The 12,902-nt window shown below is 37.1% G+C and overlaps 1 protein-coding gene across 1 annotated transcript in view; it reads left to right on the top strand.

Annotated features, from left to right (window-relative positions):
• The first annotated feature begins 1,528 nt into the window (after nucleotides 1-1,528).
• Nucleotides 1,529-12,902, top strand: part of LOC123547017 (nucleolar protein 56-like) — a 30,650-nt gene continuing 19,276 nt past the window's right edge. Inside the window, exons 1-5 of the mRNA XM_045333752.2 lie at nucleotides 1,529-1,580; nucleotides 3,666-3,873; nucleotides 5,153-5,320; nucleotides 9,591-9,789; nucleotides 10,233-10,420. Of these exons, the coding sequence (XP_045189687.1) occupies nucleotides 1,578-1,580; nucleotides 3,666-3,873; nucleotides 5,153-5,320; nucleotides 9,591-9,789; nucleotides 10,233-10,420 (766 nt within the window). The 5' untranslated portion in view covers nucleotides 1,529-1,577. The remainder of the gene's footprint in view (nucleotides 1,581-3,665; nucleotides 3,874-5,152; nucleotides 5,321-9,590; nucleotides 9,790-10,232; nucleotides 10,421-12,902) is intronic.

Raw genomic sequence — 12,902 nt, 5'->3', positions numbered from 1 at the left:
AAAGCAAATCAAACGTAAGGGTTTCTGCGCAGAAACATCAAGGTCAAATCTGAACCCATTAACATGATTAAGTCCATGGCTTACCAGACACGAGTTAGACCCCAGCTGGAATATGGTTCTGAAGTGTTGTCACCCTACACCCAAACCCTCATAGACCAGATAGAGGTTGTCCAGAGACGGGCAGCTCGTTGGATTAAGGCCGACTACCGTCAAACCTCCAGTGTCACAGAGATATATGTTACAATCCCTCAAACTTCGTCGCCTTGATCTCCGACGTATTAATAGCAGACTTTCCCTTATGTACAAAGTCCACCATGAATTAGTTGCCATCCCCAAAGAAGGCTTCTTAGTTCCCCTCACACGCCCAACACGTCACTTCCATTCCCTCAGTTACAAGATATTCTATCTATCTTCCGTAGACGTCAAACCCCTTGCGGGAACGTAGACGTTTTGCGCGTCAAAATCATAAAGAGAAAGAATATAGTGATAAAAATTTAGAGTGGAAGAAACTAAAAAAATAACTTTGGTGATATAAAAAGGTTAAAACTTGAGTTTGCAGGATAACTAGGGCGAGGCGTATTCAAGGCTGCAAACTGCAGCACTGAACTGCTCTAGGGTAGGGAGGTGGGCGACACTGGGGAGAAGTTGGTTCCAATGGTACACTGTTCCCGGAAAATAAGAAAACTTGTAATAGTCAGTGGTTGCAGTAATTAACCTATAACTTAGGGAATGGCCATAGCGGACACATCGGGTCATTCGGGTAAGGTAATCTACGATTGGGATAGCAACCAGATCATGATGAATCTTATAGAAGAGTGATAACCTAGAATCTATACGCCTTAAATCCAGCCGACGAAGGTTTAGGGAGTGTAGCATATCTGTTACACTAGAAGTACGGCCGTAGTCAGTCTTGAACCAACGGGCGGCTCTCCTTTGGACGCTTTCAATTTGGTCAATTTGGGTTTGGGTGTGGGGCGACCATACCTCGGAGACATATTCGAGCTGGGGTCGGACTAGAGTCTGGTAAGCAATGGTCTTAATGGGTCGGGATTTGACCTTAATGTTTCTTCGTAAGAACCCTAGGGTTTGGTTAGCTTTTTTGGTTGACCTATTTATGTGATTGTCCCATGATAGGTCATTTGATATTCACAGCAACTACAGATTACTTAAAGAATTCTTTCTTCCCCAGAACAGTTTATCACTGGAATTATCTCCCTCCTGCTGCATGTTGTCCACCTCCCAGCCCCTGAGCAGTTCAATGCAGCTTTTTGCTGTATTGATCATGTCTTACCTTAAACTGCCTGATACATGTAACTGCTTTTATACTTTTACTTTTAACCAAGCTATTTTCCCTTGCTTTTAACTATCTTTTTACATTTCAGTCTTTGTGGCTACGTCCCCATGAGGGGTGTTTTGACATTAACGGAAGATAGACAGACAGACAGACAGATTATTTCTGTTTTCCGAAAGCTATGTACAGAGAAAGAACAGCATGGGAGTCGCCAGGTGGTAGACCAATAAGCAACGGTACGTGGTATAACGGATTTTATCGCAAACTTGCATTAATTTCCGGCAAAATGGTAAACACGTGGGAATACATAAATTTCAATTTATATTTGTTTTATTGTTATGTCCCTTAATATATACATGCAGATATTTGCTTTTCAAAATAAAGTTTGAAATGCACCAACATTAACACATCTATAATAGTTTGCTTTGATGGTGTGTTTTGTTAAATTGTGCTCTAATGTAGAATACGTTTCGGATATGCCGTAGTGCTGGTCGACGTAGTCCTGCGACTAGTATTTTCTTCTTCAAAATATTGTTTCATATGATTCTAACTGAAAATTATTAATGAACCAGGGCTCCAGATAATTTTTTGGGCCTATGTCTATTGTGAATATATTGTGAATTTGTTTGCAGTTCAGTTTCAATTCAGCTGCATTTTCAGCATTCAAGTTTTTGCTTCTTTTTCTCCACTGGCTTGCTTTGGCTTCACACTCACTGCCAAATCCAATAGATTATTCAATATACCTTTAACAATGTTTTGGGAATCATTTTTTTTGTCTAAAGAATGCGTAGCACGTTTGTTTAGAAAGAGACATGTTGTTGTTTACTCCACACCGGAAGTTGATATTTTAAATCGACACTGCTTTAAAATACACTACCTTACCATCAACATTAATTCCCAACAATTTGATTTATGCACGCATTGAGTGTATAATATAGTTTAACCTAGGTTTATAGAGTACCATTCAATGCCTGTACAGTATACGTTTAATGTGGCAGAGTGAATGGCGATCATGCTGTTATGTAAAGCATCCAGACGATTCAGATTTTGTTTACGCTAGTAAAAAGTCGTTGCATGCGTTTCTGTAATTTCATGTACGTTTTATACGCTAAAAAATTAGCAGACATGCATATATGCATTATTTCAAAGCGTAATTTACGCTAATACGCATCTTATCTGGAGCCCTGATGCACCACAGGGATTTGTGCTGGCTACAGAACCATAATTAAACGGAAACTTATTTTTCTGATAGTGGCATTCATTAATTAAGTTAGGCAGTGTCTAGGGCCCAGGGGTCCGGTAACCGGACATCTAGGCAACCCGAACAGGGCTGTCTAGAGACCCCGAAATCAGTATGAATACTGAGAATGGTAGTTACAAAGAGGAGCCTATATTTTATCTTTAAAAACGGGAGATGATTTTAAAAGTTTTCTCTCGTATTTTTATGCCCCCAGCATCTACTGATGCGGGAGGCATATAGTGATTGTCCTGTCCGTCCGTCCATACAAGGTTAACCAAATGGGACCATTTCGTCTAGCATCAATACCCCTTACAAGAATGAATTGATACTAATACAGATGTAAACTGTGACCATTCCTCATATTCAAACATCACCTGACCTCAGTTTGACCTTGACCTCCTTTTGGACTAAGGTGCAAAATCTATCAACAAGGATGCCACTGGGGGCATCAAGCGTTTATTGAATGCAGCTCCTTGTTCACTCAGTTACTGCCCTTTGAATTACTCAACATTAGTAAACAGTAGTGCCGTCCTTGTTGGCAGTATTTCTCAGCAGCCTTTGGCTGGACTTCATTGAAACTTCTTATCAGCCTTCACTCTCAAGAGGAGATGGGCAAATTTTCTTGTTTCGGTCGGGTGATTTTTAACAGTTATTGCCCTTTGATTATTCAGTAAACTTTAGCACCTTCTTTGTCTGGAGTATTTCTCAGCAACTCTTGCTTATATTCAACGAAACCTTTTAGGAAGCTTCACTCCCAAGAGGAGATGCCCATATGTTGTGCATGCGTTTTCTCAACAATTAATGCTGGAGTTCTAAGAAACTTCTTTGAAAGCTTCACTACAAAGACGTCGATGAATTCTGCTTTCGTGCTTTTAAAATGCAATAATCATATACATTGGTTTAACCGATATTTTTTTGTTTGGATATATATGAATTTACCTTTCATTTACTTTTTTCTCGGCTGAATTTGGGGAATTTTTGCTTTCCACTTTGCAAAAAAACCCTTTTCACCTGGGGATTGACTTTATTTACCAGAGTCACATTATGAAGGATAAAAATTCCCTGTTTATATAATAAATGGACACACATGATGACATCTGATTCGATAAGAACATAATTTTAATTTGTTTGCAGGCACAGTCTGTGTTTGTTTTGTTTGAGCATGCCTCCGGATATGCACTGTTCCGTGTAAAGGAGTTTGAGGAAGTGGGCATATTGTTACCAGAGGTTGAAGCAGGGATCAATGATATCAGTAAATTCCAGTCTGTTGTCAAACTTGCTGCATTCTCACCATTCAAGAGTGGTACTAATGCCTTGGATAACATCAACAGTATCTCTGAGGGTATGTTTAAATTTGATTTTTAGACTTATGGTAGTCAGTGGCTCTTGAAAATTTGTTTTCAATGTTTGGCTACTTAATTAAGGGACTAACCCACACATTTTAAGAGAAAATAATTTCTCTCAAAAATTCACAAAAAGTGAATACTCTGAAAGTGACTAGTGGTACAAACTTATTGACATAAGATTTTTGCAAAATCTTCTTACAAATAACCAAAAATATTGTGCAGAAGCTAGTAAGTCGTTGCAATGCTTTTGAAATAGTGCAGAAAATTTACATTCTTCTTGCATTTTTACCAATATGTAACTTTCATTTTCACCCAAATTATCATTTTTCAGTGACCTATATACCTTTTATGCCAAACTTGGTGGAAATGAACATGTTGAAAAATTTCACCCAAACTGGGCAATTTTATGCCCCACTTTGAAGACTTTTGCTCATGTCTGTCTCTGTCAGTTGGTCTGTCCATTGCTTGACACTTCCGGATCTATAACTAGAGAATGTTTTGGAGAATGCTTGGGCCTACAGTAGTCAAATTTCATTTGATGATTGTGTGTGGTCACTTAATGACTTCTTTTACTATTGGGATCAGTAGAACACAGTGACCTCAAGACTAAAAAAATGCTCTGCTTCGGATTGTCAAATCTCATAGGATGATTGCCTGTGACTGTCTCATGATCTCTGTTGATTTTGTTGTCAATAAGAGAGAAGGGGTTCGGGCTTGTGTTTTGGGGGGAAATAGCTTGGTGTTTTGGCAAATGGAGTTAAAAAACCTGACATAAAGTCAGTTGTAGGAGAAAACTGCATGGTATGAAAGAAATTTTCTGGAGAGAAAGACACTGGTAAATTGCCTGCTATAAAGAAGGAAAAAAAGACATGAGTGGCATACCAGGAGTACTGAACTGTGGTGGAAAGATGTCTTTAAGTTAGGGAATGATATATTTTCTTATCAGTTGGTATACAGCAAGTTTGTACGGCTCCCAAGCTTTGGATTCTGTTTGGTACTAGGATTTTGTCCCAGGCTTGTGATTTGGAGAAAAATAGCTCAATATTTTAAATTTTAGGTAAAAAGAACCTGATGTAAAGTCAATTTAAGGGGAAAACTGCAAGATTTTAAAGAAATTTTTTTGAGGGGAAGAGGCCTGTAAACGGCCACTGTTATGGAAGAAAAAAGCCCTTGGGCTGCCTAAGTCACTTTAGATGTTCAAAAAGTTACTTTATGGTGTAATCTTGTAGTAATGTTTGTTACTGTTAATCAGTTTCGTGCCATTTTGTCCTGCAGGGGTTATACACGAAGATCTTAGAGTGTTCATTGAAACAAATGTACCACAATCATCAAAGAAACAGAAAGTTGTTCTTGGAGTTGGTGATGCCAAGATTGGAGCAGCTATCACTGAAGAGACGAAAGTATCATGCCAACATACCGGAGTGGTACCAGAGGTTATTAGAGGTATTACAATGTTTATGGTATCCCCACTGTCTTTTTCATCATTATAACTTTCCAGATAACTCTCTATTATTTTAATCAGGTTGTAACCAAATTTTGGTAAAAGGGCAGAAATGTAGCTGTCTAAATAATCAGTTTGTTCCATTTTACTAAGTAGAACAAAAGAATTGGTTTAAAAAGAGACTACTTGAAATTACCGTTAGACCTGTTTGTCATGTGCACTAGAGTGCAAGTGGTTAGATGGTTGTTACTAGAATATTGGTTTGAAATTAAGCACAAACTTAAAACAGTCTAAGAAGCCCTTCTAAGTAGCGTGCCTATAGTACATCTGAATGGTCTTACACATCACATTGGTATTTTGTTGCCCTGGGTTCATAACGTGGTCTTGTCACTTGTTTTCGCCATGAAATCTTTTTTCATTCAGCAGTTGTTTTTAGCTCACCTGTCACATAGAGACAAGGTGAGCTTTTGTGATCACCCTTCGTCCGTCCGTGCGTCAACACGATAGTGGTTTCATTTATGATTTTATTTTAACCAAACTTGCACACAACTTGTTTCACCATATAGTGTTTCCTGCAGACGCTTAAAGGGGCATGGTGCTTCCCTTGAAAAGGGGCACTTTTAACGCGCGGTTTGGCATTGAAAGGGCATTCGTCCAAGAACGCTTGTCGGCGTCATTTTACATACTATTTTCTCATTGAATTTGAGAACCTTTCATATCTCAGATATGGGATAGATATTTTGTAGTATTCTTTATAATGCCTACCATGACATGTTGTGAAAGTGCTTTCCTTTCTTTTGTTTAAAGATGACACTGTTGATTCATACTGTCAAACATTCTTATTCTGTTACCCTCATGAAGTGTTAGCTTGCATTTTCAGAGACAGATTTCAGGTGATAATTAATAAGCAACATGTTTTATTGAACAACTATCAGTGCGCAACTTTTATTTTGTCAATCATATCATTTCACCACTGATTTACGTTAAGAGAATAGGCAGTTAAGAGAGTAGGCAAATCTACATGTAATCAATGACTTTGTACCTATATTGCTGATTAAACCCATTGTTCTTCCTTGCCAGTAAGATTTAGACGACAGGTCGAGTCGGAAAGTTATATTTTGCTAGTGTTTTGGGCATGCGAAAACGAAAGTAGAATGCGACGTAAAAAGTATATGCTGTGAAATTTGCTAGATTAGATCGTCTGCCACTATTTTTATCACTCATCCGTTGCTCGGATGTTTTTGCGATACATACAGTGACTGACTATGAATCTGGTTTTTTTTTTTTCGTCTAATCACACATTATTCAGTAATATAAACATAAATGTGAATACCAATGGTTCATTGCGAGGTATAACTCAAGATTTCGGCTTGCTTGACGCATGTGGCTGTGCACTTTCATCTTAAATTTCGGCCTTATAAAATCATTTTGACAAATTATTTACGAAAACAGAACTAGGGCCTTGCATTTTTAGTTTATTCATTTAAATCTCGATCAGTTTTTATAACTTAATCACTAAGTTATCGGTTATTTTCATACTGATGTACGTTTTCAAATTTTCAAGATGGCGACAACTTCTGCATCGGCGCGTCATGATGCTTCGTAATATTACAAATCAAGACATCGGTCGATTTTAATGAATTTGGTATCATTCTAAAGCTTAAACGTTTATCTAATTATTTTTATAAATGATATCCGTAAAGGAATAAAATAAATCTTGTAGATAAAATCGATATAAAATATTTTGAGTCTGGTCAATTTTCATGGGTTGGTCGGCGATCGGAAAACCTTCAGTATTTTATTTTTAAAGGCCTAATTAGCGTATCGAAAATGTGCGATAATCAATTTACATTTTAAATGATTACAACCTTTTAAAATAATTATCGTTTAATTGACCGTTTCAATCATATCTTCCGTAAAAAGGCTACTTCACCGTCGACATGCTAAAAACAAACAATTTTTCATCTACTGTTCCCAATTAAACTATCATAAAACAGTAATCGATTGCATAATCCTGTCAGTTCTTAATCAGGGTCATTCACGGTTGATGCACCCACGTGTCGACCTGTTGATCACAGCCGCTAATTGACGGTACAATACACGGAACATGGCCCGCGGACATTGGCTTTCCAGACTGGTTTTGAAAGGGCACTTGTCAAGATAAATATACAAGCTAAAAGGGCACGTGGCACAAACTGGCGGTTTGAAGGGCAGCTTGGCGGCACTTCAAATGGGGCATGGCGCTGCGCCATGTTAAAAAGGCCTGGAGGAAACACTACCATAAGATCTTGGTTCCTTTCTTGAACTGGCCAGATTCCTTTATGGGTTCCAGATAATGGCCCCTGGAAGGGTCAGAATTAGCTATTTTGACATTGTCTGCACAATAGCAGCTTCATTTATGATTTTATTTTAACCAAACTTGCACACAACTTGTATCACCATAAGATCTTGGTACCTTTCTTCAACTGGCGAGATTCTGTTATGGGTTCCAGAGTGATGGCCCCTGAAAGGGCCAGAATTAGCTATTTTGACCTTGTCCGCGCAATAGCAGCTTCATTTATGATTTGAATTTAATCAAACTTGCACAAAACTTGTGTCACCATAAGATCTCAGTTCCTTTTTTGAACCGGCCAGATCCCTTAATGGGTTCCAGAGTTATGGCCCCTGAAAGGGCCAAAATTAGCTATTTTGACCTTGTCTGCACAATGGCAGCTTCATTTATGATTTGATTTTAACTAAACTTGCACACAACTTGTATTACCACAAGATCTTGGTACCTTTCTTGAACTTGCCAGATTCCATCATGGGTTCCAGAGTTATAGCCCCTTAAAGGTCCAGAATTGGCTATTTTGGCTTTTGCAGCCTTATAGAGACTTCATTTATGGTTTTATTTGATACAAACTTCCAAAATATCTTCAACAACAATAAATCTTGGATTCCATGACAAATCAGATCCAATCGTAGGTTCCAGAGTTATTTTATATCTGATTACCTCCCCTGATTGTAATCAAAATGGATATACAGGGTTCCAGATAAGATGCGTATTAGCGTAAATTACGCTTTGAAATAATGCATATACGCATGTCTGATAATTTTTAAGCGTATAAAAACGTATATGAAATAACAGAAACGCACGCAATGACTTTTTACTGGCGTAAACAAAATCTGAATCGTCCGGATGCTTTATGTAACAGAGCACAGTCTGCATTAATTCTCCCACATTGAACGTACACACGCATAGAATGGTACTCTATAAACCTAGGTTAAACTATTTTTTACACTCAATGTCTGCGTATATCAAATAGTTGGGAATTAATATTGATGGTACGGTAGTGTACTTTAAAGCGGTGTCCATTTAAAATATCAACTTCTGGTGCGGAATAAATAAAAATGTCTCTTTCTAAGAATGTATAAGTGAACAAACTGCAAACAAATGCATGGGTGTTACACCTAATAAATATGTTATAAAACTGATTTCTGGTTTTTTCACATTTATAAATTTTCAGGAGTAAAATTACTTCTAGTCAATTTCAGATTTTACCATTTTACTCATTCACAAAAAATATGTTGAGTAAATACTCATTGGCCAAAAAAATTATCTGGAGCCCTGATATATATCAGTAAGTTAGTACTTTAGAAATTTCATTATTGTCATTAGTTGGACTGAGCCAATCAGGGTAGATAACTATGGACTGATTTTATGTCAAATTACCTCCCTTTATTTCAAATTAAAATGGGTATATCTCCGTAACTTATGAAGATACTGATCTGAAATTTCATTTATGTCAACAGATTTATTTGGCAGATCCTTCTTTTGTTCACTTACAATATTTTTTTTTTAATTACTTCCCTTTTACGCTACTATAAATAGCTTATTTTTAGTAACTCTTTTATTATTGGCCGTAGGGAAAAACCGAGACCACTATTCTGTGGTACAACATGGATGGTACCTCCAATTTTTAGGTGTATTTTGACATTATCTGTACCTTGTAAGAGTTTTTTTTCCTTTTTGGTTAAATTTCTTCCCTTTGTTGTTCCTGACTTTTTCTGAGGACCTTCTTGTCCTCAAGTGCAATGATAACAGGTGAGCGATATAGGGCCATCATGGCCCTGTTATTGGTTTAAACAACATTTCTTAATACTATGATTATCATACAATTTTGTAACCCGACCTAGCAACAGACACTTGAGGTTGGGCATATAGTATGACATTTTGGCGTTATTGTAATTTATGTATTTAAATCATATGTGTAATTTTACATCATAATATAGGTATCCGACTTCATTTTCCCAACCTTGTAAAGGGCCTCACTGAAGTATCAGCCAGCAAAGCTCAGCTAGGTCTCGGACACAGTTACTCACGAGCAAAGGTGAAGTTCAATGTGAACAGGGTAGACAACATGATCATCCAGAGTATTGCTCTTCTAGATCAGCTTGACAAAAATATCAACACATTTGCCATGAGAATCAGGTAATTGTGAACATGATTGTTAGTTTGCCAGGACGAAAGTTGCGATATCCTTGGCGTCAGCATAAAGTGTAGACTGTTAACAATTCTCAGCAAGCTCATGTCTAAGTTATTAATGAAACTTCATACATGCCTTCCCCATAATAATACAAACTGATTGACATAGGTTCCATAACTCTTGCTTTCATTTTGATTAAATAATGCACTTTTTTGTACTACACTTGTGAAATTGGGTTGAGCGATCTAGGACAATCATGTTCCTCTCAGGATGTATCTTCCGACTTCTTATTAATATTTACATGATAAATTTGAAGAAAGTTTATGAAAAGCATGTTTTAGAAAGAGGAATAAACTATTTATATCTCAATTTAGGAAATGATGGAGATAATGATACAAAACTATACAAGAACAAAAGTCAGTTACAGACCAAGTTTTCTGTTTTGTAGAGAATGGTATTCGTACCATTTCCCAGAACTTGTGAAGATCATCAATGACAACCATATGTACTGTGCTGTAGCAAAGGTGATCAAAAATAGGAAAGAGTTTACAGAAGATAAAGTTGCTGAACTTGAGGAAATTGTGATGGATGATGCCAAGGTCAAGGCTATTTGTGATGCTGCCAGGTCATCCATGGGTCAGTATTTATACATGTACTTATTTATGTAGTGATATTTCTGTAATGTAATCCTAACTGATCAGCAGTTTGAATGATTTGATGAAAAATATTAATGAATGGTGCAAAAAAAAAAATCCTTGGGTGACCGCTTCTAAATTTCTTAAAATAATTCTGTTTCATCAAAAAACATGGCAACCATTGATGTGGTGCTAGTTATGCCCTCCTTGGAAGGAGGAGGGGTATATTGTTTTGCAGATATCTGTCGGTCCATAGACTAATCGGTTTCCGGATGATAACTCAAGAACGCTTAGGATCATGAAAGTTGATAAGAAGGTTGGTCATGACCAGCAGATGACCGCTATTTATTTTGAGGTTAGTAGGTCAAGGTCACAGTGACTCGGAACAGTTAAGCCATTTCCGGACGATAACTTAAGAACGCTTGAGCCTAGGATCACGAAACTTAATACGGAGGTTGATCTTGACCAGCAGATGACCCCTATTGATTTTGAGGTCAGTAGGTCAAAGGTCAAGTAGAGCTTTTTTTGGCAAATAACTAGAGAATGCTTTGGTCTAAGATCACATTTGATATTGAGGTCACTTATGACTGGTAAATGACCCATAATTATTGATTTGAGGTCAGTACGTCAAACATTCAGTGCACAGTGACCAAATAATTTCTGTTCCTTGTACAGTTACCAAATACATCAAGGGGGCATTTCGTGTTCTATGAGCTCTTGTTTTTCCTATACAGCTACATGGAAAACGTTGAAAATCTCTTTCTCTGTAATTGCCAGCACAATTTCAAGATAATTTTATATGTGCATTTAGTGACCCGCTACTAAAATTCCTTCTAATAATTTTTTCAGGGCTATTCTTTCCGATATGGCTGTATGGAAAATTTTGAATTTAAAAATTGTTTTACACTAATGTACCTTAAATGACCCTGAACAAAATTCTGTCAAATTATTCTTTTTCATTAAAAACACATGGCCATCAGGTTGCTGGGTTAGTTCTAGTATTGTATAGTTTGAAAATCTTCTCTCAGACTGCCAGCTTGATTTTAAAGTAATTTCAGAGGAATGATTCTTGAGTGATCTGCTACTAAATTCTTTCAGAGCTTCTGTTTCATGAAAAAACATAATCTCCTGGGGTTAGGGTTAGTTTTCCCCGATAAGGCTATTTGGAAAACTTTGAAAATGTTCTCCTCACAAACTGCTGGTTTGATTTCAAATCAATTTGACAGCAATGTTCCTCAGATGACCCTGTACCACAGTCTTACAAGCCAATTTGATTTGTTAAAAAAACATGGCTGCCTTGTGATGCGGCAAGTTTTCTTAATGTGGATATATGGACAACTTTGAAAATCTCCTCCTCTGTAGCTGTTTGCCCAAATTTAAAATAATTTCACACAAATATTTCTTGGATGAATGTATTTATTTACTGAAAACTTCAAAATTATCAGAAAACACTTGCCTGATTTAAAAATAATTGCACATATTTTCCTTGTGTGATTACTAAAACTGTTCGAGCAAGTGGTGTTACCTAGTTGAGCAATCTCAGGCTATCATGGCCTTCTTGTTTAGATTTGTGTCCTCACAATCTCGAAATGTATTTGACATAGGGTCATGAAACATTACAGGAATGTTATTCAGCATGTGAAGTTATGCACCTGGGACTTTGTTAGGAATTTCTCTCAGCCAGATCAGAGATACTTCTCTAAACTAAGACAAAAATATACTTGAAGAGCTTAAAAATTTGTGTTGTACATATTTCAAGTGTATTTGACTTAGAGTCATTAAGTTTTATTGGAACATTTTTGTGCCCCTCAAAATTTTTGGTGGGGGTGGGGGGCACTTAGTTGCCCTTGTCTGTCCGTCCGAAATTGTGTCGTTCATATCTCAAAAAATATTTTACTCAGAGTCATCAAACCAGACAGGATTGTTATTTGTTATTCAGCATAAAGAAGCTGTGCACCAGGGATTTTAATTTGGATCTCACACAGTCAGACCAGAATTATAGCCCTTGACTTAGCCAAAAATATATATAAAAAGGGCCTAAGTTTGTGTCGCGTGTATCTCAAAAAGTATTAAACCCAGTATTATGAAACATTAAAGAGGTATTATTCAGTATGTGAAGTTGTGCATCTGTGGTTTTGTTAGAGATTTCACTTTGCAAGACCAGAGTTATGGCCCTTGACTAAGTCAAAAAATGAAAGTTTGTGCCACATGTATGTCAAAATGTACTTGACCTAGAGTCATAAAATATTAGAAGGTTGTTTTATAGCCTATAAAGTTTTGCACTGGGTGTTCTCTTTGGGATTTTACCGAGCTAGGCCAGAGTTATGGTCCTTCACTTAGTGAAAAATACTCATAAAGTACTTAAAAGTTTGTGTTGCAAACATCTTAAAAGATGTTTCACCTTGAGTCATACAGCCATGTTCGGTGACAGGAGTGGGGGGCACCTGTGACCTATAGACACACATCTAGTTTCAGCATGTGAA

Source organism: Mercenaria mercenaria, chromosome 9 (genome assembly GCF_021730395.1).
Source record: "Mercenaria mercenaria strain notata chromosome 9, MADL_Memer_1, whole genome shotgun sequence".
Classification (NCBI taxonomy): domain Eukaryota; kingdom Metazoa; phylum Mollusca; class Bivalvia; order Venerida; family Veneridae; genus Mercenaria; species Mercenaria mercenaria.
The sequence above is the reverse complement of the archived record's forward strand: the minus strand, read 5'-3'. Positions and strand labels throughout refer to the sequence as shown.